At 35.7% G+C, this 12,883-nt stretch overlaps 1 protein-coding gene and 1 long non-coding RNA gene across 6 annotated transcripts; one reads left to right on the top strand and one right to left on the bottom strand.

The window, feature by feature from the left end:
• Positions 1-186: 186 nt before the first annotated feature.
• On the top strand, positions 187-2,058 carry LOC108138361. Of its 2 annotated transcripts, none has more exons than XM_017260531.2 (3): positions 187-1,005; positions 1,064-1,246; positions 1,303-2,058. In XM_017260531.2, the coding sequence occupies exons 1-3, from the start codon at positions 802-804 to the stop codon at positions 1,969-1,971; spliced, it is 1,056 nt and encodes a 351-aa protein (XP_017116020.1). In that variant the 5' UTR covers positions 187-801; the 3' UTR covers positions 1,972-2,058. The 2 variants fall into 2 exon arrangements, with proteins under 2 accessions (XP_017116020.1, XP_017116019.1); XM_017260530.2 differs by having other exon boundaries at positions 193-1,005; positions 1,061-1,246.
• A 2,283-nt stretch (positions 2,059-4,341) lies between these two features.
• LOC121467089 lies at positions 4,342-5,361 on the bottom strand. 4 transcript variants are annotated; one of them, XR_005977211.1, is made up of 3 exons: positions 5,114-5,361; positions 4,910-5,050; positions 4,342-4,842 (listed from the first exon to the last, which is right to left on the bottom strand). It is a non-coding gene; the product is annotated as an uncharacterized LOC121467089 (long non-coding RNA). The 4 variants fall into 4 exon arrangements; XR_005977212.1 differs by having other exon boundaries at positions 5,118-5,361; XR_005977209.1 differs by having other exon boundaries at positions 4,343-4,842; positions 4,910-5,055.
• Between the last annotated feature and the right edge of the window lie 7,522 nt (positions 5,362-12,883).

Genomic DNA, 12,883 nt, shown 5'->3' with positions numbered 1-12,883 from the left:
GCTGATCAACGAAAACGTCTCCTTCAATAAAATATATTTTAATTGTCACAAAATATGATATCAGAAGTTTCTTGAGTTTAAGATGCGATCGTTACGTCTTTTTGTTTGATATAATTTAAAAGCTATGTTGACATTTCACCTTGAGTTAAAAGGGCAAAATTCTTTTTAAGTAGTTTCAAAAATTTGTTTAATTTTGAAAAAAAGAGAAGTACTAGTCGTTTTAACAGAACAGATATGCATTTGTGGAGGGTTGGGATTTAACCTGTGTTACAGCTCAGCAAAGACTCTTGCATGCCACTTGAAAGTGGCAAAAAGAAATGCGAGACGTTTTCATCAAAGTGAGCTAACACATGAGGAGGAAAGAGGTTGGCGGAAAGTGGCACTTATCATGCATACGCCAAGTGGAAAGAAAGAACAGCAGTGTAGCAATCTCAGCGAATTTAATGGACTATAATTACGCCTTGCAGTAGCACTGGGATCTGTTGTGTTCTTCAGAAAATTAAGACCTAAATTTGCTGTACAAAATTTACGACGTGTTTACGATGCCTCAAATTATTGGTTGTGCTAATGCGTTACAGAAACGCGAAGCTAATTTCCGCTGTCTGTGCTCGTGGTCTGGTTGTTACGATCTAGGCCACGGCTAAGGCCCCTTTCCCTTAAGTTGGTTGAAAGCAGGAGACTCTGGATCACCTGTCAGAGCAAAAGGTTTCGAGTTTGGAGTCTGAACGCGAGTTTAGTTTAAATTTACAGTGATTGGTATTTACTTGTACCAGTATAGGAAATTTATAAATTTTCGGTGAAATGGAATTGAAACGTGAAATGCCCACGGACGATGCGTCTATGGAGTTGGATGGGGTCGAACCGTGGACTATGGTCAGGTCGTCGGACAGCCTGCTTACTCTGAAGCGGAGTTGGAGCCAAGAGACGGTGATACCATCCGAGGATGGCATGCATGTTCCATCCGAGCTCAGCTCGGACGACTTCCACCTTGGCCTGTTGGTTGAGGTAAGTACAAACGGTCAATTGGGGGAGATCGGTAATAAAAAATCCAATCTCTCAGAAGGGTTTGATCGAGTACGACTCTCTGGACCAGGTCTTTGTCGAGGACGAGGCAGGGGACTATCCGAGGCTCTTGTCTAGGTCGGCGGATCGCGGGGGAATCGCGGAAATAGTCAAGGAAATGCGAAACGAGTTCATGGTCAAGTTCAGCTCCAAGGCCAAAAGCCTTAAGGAAGTCCTCATTAAGGTAGGAGTGGGTACTTTTGGCAACTAGAATATAACCTTGCTGCAATACACACACAGAGGGGTATGATGGAGCATACGGAAGACGGAGCTGTTAAAAGGGAACCTAAATCCGAGCTTGAGGATGAATCTAAGACAGAAGATGAATCTAAGAACGATGAAACAGGGGATGAAACAGGGGAAGCCCCTGAGAGAGAGGTTCTCCGGAGCGATGGGATCACCCAGCTCATCAACGAAATCAATCAATTCACGTCTAGCATGGAGAGGAATCCGGATAGTGCGGACTGGGGTCAGTTCCGAGCTAACCTTTTGAAAATTCATAAGTACTATGGCAGCATAGGAGAGCCGGAAAAAAATAGTCCAGTTGGTACAGCCGATATCCACTCTGCAGCTCAAGCAACTATTATCAGCGATCCTTTGAACGACCTCCACAATCAAGCCAAGAGTCTTCGAAGAAACATCCTAGGCCTCGAATGCAAGATGCTCAATCTGGACAACTCTTTTGAAGACTTCTGTGATACATTCAATCGCAGCTTGATCAGCAAAGAGCGAGTGGAGCGGGATATGGTAGTGCTCGCAATAATGCGTGACGGCATTGGTCGCCGACTTAGCCAGATGGAATGGGAACTCCGCAGGGCCAGGGACCATTTGTTTAGTCGGGGAAGAAATTCAGAAAGCCAAAGCCAGATCGTTTTGCACGCCCACAATACCCCTGATTGTGGAGCATGACTTTGTTGGGTATCTTTAGAGCAAGGCGCTGTGTTTATAGGCTAACGTGTTAAAATATCTTCGAGAATATAACTATCCTATATTTTATATTTCACTTTTGTTTCCAACTAAAGAATTGACCATTTCTCAGGTATATAAATGATTAAATAATATGCTCCTATTTAGGTGTCAATGTGACACTATTGAGTGGTAAAAAGTTTTTAATGACAAGATCACCAAATTGAAACTTATTGTAGTGACCGATTGATATTTTCGATATTTTCAATAGCTTCTTTGCGTGGCAATATCTCCGTATAGTCTTTGACACTATATAGAATTAGTATGGTATTGACTTAAGGAATTTCTAGGATCGTCTACCCCAAAAAATATTCTTAACAAGAATGGAAGCAAACCTCGGTAAGCCGAAGTTCATATACCCCAAGTCAAAAATATAAATTTCTGGTACGACTTCTAGATTAAGAGTATCCCACTGAAAAAATTTTCTATGGGACAGTTTTTATACGCTTGCAGAGGGTATTACAATTTCAGTCAGAAGTTTGCAACGCAGTGAAGGAGACTTTTCCGAATCTATAAATTATATATATTCTTGATCAGCATCCTCAGGAGAGTCGTCCTAGCCATATCCGTCTGTCCGTCCGTTTCTACCCAAACTAGTCTTTCAGTTTTAAAGCTATCTGCATAAAACTTTTCCGAAAGTTGTCTTTCTATTGCAGGTAGTACATAAGTCGGAACGAGCCGGATAGCATATAGCTCCCATAGGAACAATCCGAATAATAAATAAAAATAAATTATAACTTTGTTGTTTGTTAATTTTTTTTTGTAGTTCTTCGACATATAGGTATGGTTAAATATTTCAGAATTACGGTTTAAATTGTATCAACAAAATGGGACGACTATCTTATACATAGCTGCCATAGAAACAATATAAAAATATTAAGCACTTTTTGTTTACATTTAAGGGTGTAGCTGCCGTTTTATAGCCGTTTAACAGCCAAAAATTTTCAAAAAGTTTGTGTTTGTCGAGCTCTTACAGACAAATGACTATCAATCCAATTAGTCGGTTTGACAATGTTAAAGATTGATCTATTGGTAGTAAAATTTTCTAAAATGCACCAAGATCGATTGGCCACAACTCGAGATATAAATCAAAACTTGAAAACTTAAAAAAAATTTAACAAAAAACTGTCCCAAAGAAAAAAAATTTAGTGGTATACACGTAATTCAGAAGTCGTACTTTACCAGAAATTTGTATTTTTGGTTTGGGGGTATTTCGGCAGTAAACTAGCGTAATTTATCGTTATTCCTTTCCTTTCATTCCAATTACAGAGAGCGGGCACATAAAAAAATAAATATATTATAAAATAACATATATTTAAACAGGTACCAGCCACTCTCCACCAAGCTTGAAAAGTTAAGAGTATTTTTAGAAAATCTGTCAATACTTCAACTTCAAAGGTCTGTATCTTCTGTTCTAATTTAAGCCAGTAAAAGCGGCGACGATGCTTAATTTAAATGCCACTGCTTGGACAATTCGTCGCAGTTTTGATAGATTAGGTCTGAAAGCTAAGGAAATAAACTTTGCTAAATGCAACCTATTTCAAAATTTTTGGGTCTTCAAGGTTATATGGTCGGACGAAACCAAAATGAACCGATTTTGGTCAGTTGGTCGTTCCTGGTATTGGACTAGAGATCCCACAATCCACTCACCAAGTAAAGTTCGGTAATCACGGTGGAGGTTTCCATTATACCAACAAAACAAGACTAAGATTTTTAGCGTGCATAAATTAGAACAGAATAAGTAGGAGTATTGAACTCGTGTTACAGTTTTTCTCGTCAGTGTATATATTTTTTTTGTTCGTCAGTGTATATAGAAAATAATTTCTGTTTTAGAAAAATTTTGCACTGTACCTTTCTGTAATATAGACAAAACCGCCCATAAATCCAAATTGTAGGCGAATTTCTAAAATCAATGTCGAATTTCTATGCATTAGAAAAAACATTTTTCAAGAGTCGTTGGTTGGAGAGGACTCCTCCTTGAGGGGTTCCTCTGCTGACGAACCATGTAGCATGTAGCCGATCCCATAATTGTGGACAACACTCTGCTGGTAAGCATTGATTCTCACTAGTGGTGGTTCAACTACCAGACTTTTCAGTGCTCGGGAAATTGCTTCTGGGGTGACGTTGTTAAAAGTCCCTTCTATGTATAAAAAACCGTCAAGCTGTGCATTTGAGAAATGGTTCGGGCTTACTATTGCTTTGAGCCTAAACCTAATTCGCTTTATCAAAACATTCTTATTAGAAAGTAAGAAATTGTTAATATGGTGTTTCTTTTTAGATATATGAAAAACTATTCTCATTCATAGTTATTTTTGTTTTGGTTACATTCTTTTAATCACTCAAAGGTGTGTGTAGCTGGTCTCTTATCTTTTTTGTTTTTTCCTGTTCGAATTGCTCTTAGTTAATTTTAGTTTTTTTTTCACATGGATTTGCCAAGAATAATACATATAAGGTTACCAGCAGTGGATGCGGCCATGCGGATTTTTAATAACTTAGCAGAGCGGGGTGTACACTGATAAAGATTACATTGGCAAATGAAAAGCTTTAACTGTATTCATTTGTGTCATCGCCAGGTTTTAATATTCCAGCAACAACCATTTTCACCAAACTTTTAGAGACTGTGCAAAATTTATAGAAGGGGTCGCTAAGCCTTCAATGTTTATTTGATGTCCTCAGTTTCCTGATCCGATGAGAATAGCACTCAAAGTTGGGCGTGGTTCTTATAGAAAGCCACGAATTACTTTCGTATCCAGAAATCCTGAACTCAAGGCCGTTCCAGCGTAAGCCGTGATGCGTCTGAGTATGGGGGGAAAACTTTCGAAAATTTGATAAAATCTGGTGTTATTAAGGGTACTGTGTATAAACCAGAGGTGGGACATACCTGTGATGCAATATAATTCCCGAGAGTTTTAATTGAAACTGTTCAGCTTTGCCTTGGAAGTGTTTCCGTAAACCAGAACTTGCTCGAGGCACCTGGGGTTTTGCCAACGCCGATCGGAATGCCTTTGATCGCACGAAATTTCTTTACTGCCAATAACGATCACGTTTTTATTTTACAATTTCGGCGCGAGAGAAGGATTTTTACCTACTGCGTTTTACACTTAGTCTAGTGCGTTTGGCAGAGCACTTTGGAAATGAGAAGGCTTGCAGTCGCGTGGGCGTCTTTATAAGCTTTGTTGACTTCAGCTGGTTGCGCTTAGCAAAGCAGCTAATACCATGATGCTAGGCTCAGACTTACGATCGCTACCCTAAAGTATACACTTATAAGGAACTAGATAAGACCGTTGAGTTTGGTCTCGGTTTTACTTAAGCGCAGTCTGGTCAAGTGAAAATGTTGTACTGAAGTTTTCTATCAGTTAAAAATGATCAACCTCTCTTATCTGCCGGGCTCGCTGTAAAACCATGAGTATAGCTACAGTCAAAACATCATCTATGAATAAATTTAATTTTGCGAAATCGTGTTACTTTGAACCTTAATTTATTATTGTTTATGTTGTTAAACTCTTATCATTGCTGTGTTAAACGTACAAATAATTTTAATAATCTGTGTAAACTCCTACTTACGTTTCGGAGGACAATGAAATAAAATATGTATACTATACTGCACTATATACTATTCTCCTGTATATATACCTGAGAATTTTATTAAGCTCATCTCGGAAAACAAGATGACTGATAAATGCGCTAAGGCTGGTTCGGCAATCCGTATAGGCTTCACGGTGACAATCTTAAAAATACTCTTTCAGTGCGTTTTCGCTGGGCACTGACGTGAATCATCACAAGGCATTGTGCCATTACCCAAACGGCGCAAAATTACGGTGCGCCATACTATGACTTCTGTCGCACCTGAGGAAATGGAGATGAGACGGAGAGCGTCTAACGCCTTATTTGCGATTGCCCTGCATTTCGAAGGAACTGACACTCTTTCTGTCTTAAACGGCCTGGTTTCAATATGAAAAGCAGACAATCGAGGCCAAGCGAAAGGCTTAGGGAATCGTTCCACACGCAAGTGCGGTCGCTCTACCCTTTGTTTCTTATGTGCCAAGAATGGCATCGGTGCGAGCTCTTCTTAAGCCGAACGGCATAAATAACCTAAGCGATTCTAACATACAACTTTGCAAATAGTATTTTTAAGAAAGCATTTTGGCTTTGCTTAAGTTTCATCTTTGAGAATAAGCTAACAATAAATGCAGACGCGCATTTTAATACTTTTTTAATGAAGGAGAGAAACCAACCCATTAAAATATTTATTATATACGTGATCTACACTCAAACAAATTTTTTTTAAAACCTAAAAATGGTACATATTTTTATAAATGTTATTTTATTATATTTTATTCGAAAAATTATAGTGTTATGTTAAAGGGAAAGACAAACTTACTTCTTTTTCATTCCTAGATGGCTCAACGACGCATTAGCCGGTAGCGCCACACGGCATCCATTCAAATTTGCCAAAAACCAGTATAAGAATTCAAAGTGAAAAGTATGCAATAAGTCTTTAAAAGTCAGGCAATTAAAAAATAAAAATAAAAATGTACTGTTTTTCTGTTCTGTTTCCAAAAAAATAATTTCTCAAACTTAATTTTTTTTTCGAACAAATTATTTAACAATTTATTTTCTTCATAGAAAAGTCTATACAGATCTTGCTGAAACGAGGCCAAGAAGATTTAGTTATTGTTGCACTCCCTCTTTTCGTAAAATGGATGTATAACGTCCTTTACTTAAGCCTTGGCCATGGTGAAATATTGCACTTGATAAACTGTATCTTTTGTTTGCAATTCAAATCTTATTTTGTGAAGTACTTTTTAAATAAAAGTTGTTTTTTCCATAGAAATGATCGACTGAACTAAGTGCAAAAATAAGAACACGGCTTTAGTTTTTAATTAGTGTCTGACTCTGTAATGCGGACATTTGCCATTTTCAACAATTTTTCAAATACCGCAGATAAAATTTACTATATCATTTGGTGTGGAACTGGCAATGACATTCATTCATTTTCCGGTGCAGATGGACTCGCTGTTTCAAAAATTATACCAAAAATGGTTTGTATAGCACCATTTTTTTAAAAGTGTATATAATGTTTTTTACCTGTTTTTATGCCAATTTCCTTTTTTTTTTAACATTTTGATTTAGTTGAATTTTGAGCTCAATTTCATATTCATTTTCTTTTACAACAGATTTTACAATGCGGGCGATAATTAAATATTTACGATATTTACTTTCTCAAGCAGTTTTTTATAATTCTTATTGCGCCATTTCCTGGACCTTTTGCAACGTCTAAATTTCGAAGTAACAATTTTTTTGCACCTTTTTTACTTATTTAATATCCGCTAAATTAGCTGTTTCTGAGCACTTTCCTTTTTTAAAAGGTTTTCTAAAGATTTTACTGCTTTAAATGGCAGATTTAACTTCGATTAAGTCTTTAGTTCTTAGAAATATTTTTTTCTGAAGGAACAAGATCCAACATTCCCGTATTTAACTTTGTACATTGTTCCCTTGTTGGAAATATAATAAATCCATTTAATTTAATTTTCCTTTTCAGTAATAGCAAATTTTATCAACGAAACCCTATGAGTTCAAACATTGATTTTCCGTTGCAGGTAGACTCTCTGAAAACGACAATCAAAATGTTTTCTATCGCAATATTTATTTTTTAAGTGTAAATAACGTTTTTGCATCACCAGTTCTGCTTCATTCATTTTGGTCATCGATCGCTTATTTCACTAGAAATAGATCATTCTTCAACTTTCCCATATATGTTATAAGGATAAATTGCTAAACTGTAGTTTCAACATAAATTAATTCTTAAAAATACACGCCTGAAGACCGAAAATAATTTGATCACTTTATCTTGCAGATGGAACGAATCTAACAAGCTATTAAAGTCAACATTTCGCCGGTTAATCTAATTAATACGAATTTTTCAAGCTTGCATAAACGGTGATTTGTGGGCTTTAGCGGCTGTGAAACATATGCTATGTGGTATTGCTAATTTTTACGAAGACCTCAGTCAAAAAAAAATACCCTTATTTCGCAGACAGTAAAATCCGTATGCAACCGGTTGAACGGCGGAGTGTTAGATTCGTGAATATTTTAATTAAGTTAAGATAGTAAAGGTTGTTAAATATATAGATTTAATCGTACTTTAAGTGTTTTGTAAAAAGAGTTACTTGACAGTGTCAAAAATGTGTTTAATTTTTAATTTTAATTAAAAAAATGTATACATCAAAAAATTAAATTTACTTTCAGTTTGTACAGTGTTTCCTGACATACTGTATGTTATGTTGATTTTATTGATCTCTATATTTTCCTGAAGTACTAGAATACAGTTGACTTCCATTTGCAGAGTTTTGCTTATACGGGTATGTCATTACAATGTTCGCCTCATTCATTGACGAATTCATTATGTAAAGTGCTTGAGATTTTTTTAGTTATAAAATCACGGTCACTTTTTTAAATACAATTTTTCTCATTGATGTGTCGGCCCCGGTGGTTCTTCATCGAATGGTTTTTTTTTATACCAAAATTTGCTTCATATTTTTTACTATCGGTTATCGGTTCTGACAATTTTCCTCATTCATTGCTCATTAGAATTGTCATAGGTTGTCTTGCTAGCACTTAAGTAAAATCATATAGTTAAAACAAAATTAGCAATGAGTGAGGCCAACAATGTAGTGTCATAACCCCATTAAAGTTTTAGAGTAGATTACTTGCAGATCAAGGGATTTTTTCACGGCCCTCTATTTGGCCAAGCAACCAACTGACTCAAAAACCAGTTCCGTTTCAAAACCAAAACAAAAGATTTTGTTGTTCTCTTTTTCAAGTCGCGAAAAGTTAAAAATAAAACACAAATAATAAATAAAAGAAAAACCTGTCCACCACGCAAATATGCAAAAAATTGCGCGGAAACTGTGAATCAGGCTAAGAAGTACGAGAACAAAAAATATAAATACAAAAAAGAAGTAAATAAGTCAAGAAGTACGAGAACGAAAACAAAAATATGTATATAAAAAAGCAAATAAAGCAAGAAGTGCCCGAACTTCAGAGCAAAAGCGAAACAAAACCAAACTGCATTCCGAAAACTCAGTCAAATGCAAAAAAAAAACCAGTAAAGCAGTTCGCAGCACGAGACAACACTAAGTTCGAACTTCTAAAAAGGGCAACAAAACGGAGTGGAAGAGTAGACGAAAATCGAAAAAAAAAAGAAATCCGGTTTCGTTTTCAACCAGCACAAGGGCTGGGGAACGTAACGTTCCTTTGTTGTGCAGCCTTACATATTTATCGTAGCATCGTTTTGCGTTCCGTCTCTTCCCCGACCTGCGAGTGAATGGACGTGGATGCAGAAAATTCAGGGGGAGTTGAAGCTAACCAAAACGAAACCCCAGAAGGATGGATTGCATTGCCCGGGAGACGAACTTGAAATTTAGATTTCGAGAGCAGCCGCCAGCGGAGAGCAGAAAGTGAAAAGCTCTCTCCAGTGCCGGTCAGAAAGAGCGCAGTGCACACGAGCACCATTGCGGTTTTTGTAAAGTGGCGAGTTTGGTTATGGGCATGGAGAGAGTCAGAGCCTTATTGATTTTCGTTCTATTTCAAAAGGACACAAATTCGAACGATTTAATTAAAATGAGAGTTCGTGTATTATGTCGGAAACTTGAGCAGTGCATTTCACACTCAGTTTACAAGATTTTAGTTTTCTTAAGAAGATGCTTATAAGAATGGCATTATTGATTTTTGCAGTTTAAGCACAGTTTTTTTTAATCGATCACAATAATTCTTTTAACAGAACTGTGAACCAAACGTTAAATTTAAATTTTTTTTTGGGGATTTTTGAAAGGTAATTGTGGACTGTAACCCACTAACACTACTTGTTGAAACGAAGTAAGAAAATAATTTTTTCCACTTCTACTTATTGACGGAACTGATCCGCCTCGATCTACAAACTCTTCTAATGAAAGAAAAAAAATAAACAAGAAACGAAAAAATCTTCGGCATGCCGAAGTTCATATACCCTTGCAGCTATTGCAAAAACGTAATATTCTTGAAAGCATTAAAATTGTGATTTACTTGCGTATATGTTTAAAAACATTGAAGCTATGATGATTTGCAGCTCAATTATTCGATAGTTTCTGTGGCAGCTACATATATGATAGCGTATTCCGATTTTAATCAAATAAAAGCGTAATTCTAAACTGTCAAATTATTAATAAGTCAAAAATAATTTAAAAAAAATTAAATAATAGTAAAAAATTTATAAAACATTTTTTTTTAATATTTGTATTGTTTTGATGAAATTTCAACCGTAATTCTTAAACATTTAATCATTACTATATGTCGAAGAGCTAAAAAAAATTAAAAAACAGCAAACATATATTTTTTTTATTTATTGGTCTTATAGGTGCTATATGCTAAAAACGTTCGATCCTGCTCGTACCGACTTATGAACTACCTGCAATAAAAATACAACTTTTGGGAAAGTTTCATTCATATACATAGCTTTAAAACTGAGAGACTAGTTTTCCTAGAAACGGACGGACAGACGGACTTGGCTAGATCGACTCTTCTACTGATGCCGACAGGCGTTAAGCCTAAAACTCAGATCGTTGAACAGTTACGCCAGCGTAAAAAGTTTATTCTTTCTATTGTGACCTATGTTTTGTTCTTACGGTCTTACTGTCAGTCAGCTGGGCTTGTTGACAAACGGAAAACAATTCAAATTTAACTCTCCAGCTTGCAACTATACTTAATCAAAACAACAGAAGTGGCATATAAACGGATCGGGAATATGGTTTTTTCATATTCCTTTTCTTTTTTTGATCCGACAAATACTATGCTCTGCCAACTCCAACCTCCTTAGAATATATTTATATTCTTTACGCCGGGGCCTAGTTTACGATCACCCAGAGAAATCTGGCAACGCTTGAAAATTTTTTGGTATTTTTTCGTCGATCTGAGTAACGGAATGCAAAAATGCACCGACGAAAAGTGTACGTTAAAGGTTAATTGCCTCGCATCTCGCTCTCGAAGACTAGGCTTAAATATCAAATTGACCAGTCGTTATCGAATAGAAATTTACGAATATATTTTTTTGAATTGCTGCCATAGGAACTGAGGTGAAAATCGTTTTGAAACACATAATTCAGACTGGGTATTCCCGAAGCATCTGAATTTGCTGAAAATTCTGCAGAAATATACTGAAATTCGGTCTGCTGTTCGTCAGCTGTTCCATACAAAATTCAACTCGCTGAAATTTCAGCAGTTTAGCAACCCATTGACTGCTAAAAATTTTAAGTATATTTTTGCAGAATTTTCAGCAATTCAGAGACTTAGACGTTTTGGGAACACCCAGAGAATTTACATGTTTTAAAGAATATTAAATTTTTGAAAAATCTGCAGAGGTATATCAATATAAATAGCGTCAAACAGAATAAAATATGAATTTGGATTTGTTATTATTGGTATTTTGTTTTATTCTGAGGCTGAACAATTTTCGATACTATCTATAGCCCAAGCAATCGATAGTGCACTATCAACGTTTTACCAACCCTACCTTCACTGCGTTGCAAACTTTTGACTGAAAGTTCCTTTTTAAAAAAAAACGTTTCAGTCAAATGTTATACTTTCAATCCATACATAAAAGTTATAGAAATAAATTAAAAAAAAAAACTAATTTCGAAAAAGCTTAAAATTTAGCTCTACTGCACAAATTTGAGTTAGATAGGTGAGCGTTAAAAGTATGTTGTGGGAACGATTGTATAATTTATTGGAAAATCATCATAGCACAGAGTTGTAAAAAGTTTTTTTTTTTAATTTAGCAAGGGTATATTCTTGTTTCTTTTAACCTATTTTATGTTGACGCTGCCAAAGAAATTTTTCTTAAGCCCCCAAAACTATGCAACACTTATCACCTCGCAAACAAAGCTGGGTCCAATAAAAGACTTGAGTAAAAATGAAATACATTATAATTATTTAGCACAGTTACAAGGTATCCGTCCAGAAGCACTGTTAATTGCATTGGTCAATTAAAACAATATAAAAGGTATAAAAATATTATTATGACTATTAATTTTTACCTCTTGAGTAACTTATGACGGAATCCAGGAAAACAAAACTTTGGTACGCAGCTGGTCGACACACAGAGTCGGGCGAATTTGCAACCCAGTTCCTAAAAGTGATAAGCGAAGGCAATAAGGCGATTCATGACCTTAATAAGGTTCTGCGAGGTCTACTTATTGCTGACCCCTGCGGTCTTTCATTGAAAGCAAGTGGCGTAAAATGGGCGGTGTAATTTTGGAACGTCAAAAATTATAAATTAATTTGCTTTAATGATATTTGATACAATTTAAGGAATTTAAAATTCTGCGGTTAGCTTCAAACATTAATTTTGGAACGTCAAAAATTATAAATTAATTTGCTTTAATGATATTTGATACAATTTAAGGAATTTAAAATTCTGCGGTTAGCTTCAAACATTCGACTAAATAAATACACTTTTTAAATGTTCTTATTCGGACTGCTTCAAACAGGTATTTTGCCTACACAGACATTTTTGGTCCAGCGTGCCGAATGGGAACATTTAAAAAGTGTATTTATTAATACGGGTATGACATTACGTTGTTCGCCTTATTCATTGACGGATTCTTTTTAAATACAAATTGGCTCATTGATGTATCGTAACGTAAAATCGTATAGTTAAAAAAATAAATGAGCTATGAATGAGGTCAACAATGTAGTGTCATTTTTCGTCACAACATTTGATAACCGATTTTTTGTATGTTGAAGGTCATGATCTTCATGACTTCTTTACATCGTGTAGAGGTGCTTTTGTTTGATATCAGAAGTTTTTGTTTGAAATATA

Source organism: Drosophila elegans, unplaced genomic scaffold, assembly GCF_018152505.1.
Source record: "Drosophila elegans isolate 14027-0461.03 unplaced genomic scaffold, ASM1815250v1 contig_208, whole genome shotgun sequence".
In the NCBI taxonomy this organism is placed as follows: Eukaryota; Metazoa; Arthropoda; class Insecta; order Diptera; family Drosophilidae; genus Drosophila; species Drosophila elegans.
The sequence above is the reverse complement of the archived record's forward strand: the minus strand, read 5'-3'. Positions and strand labels throughout refer to the sequence as shown.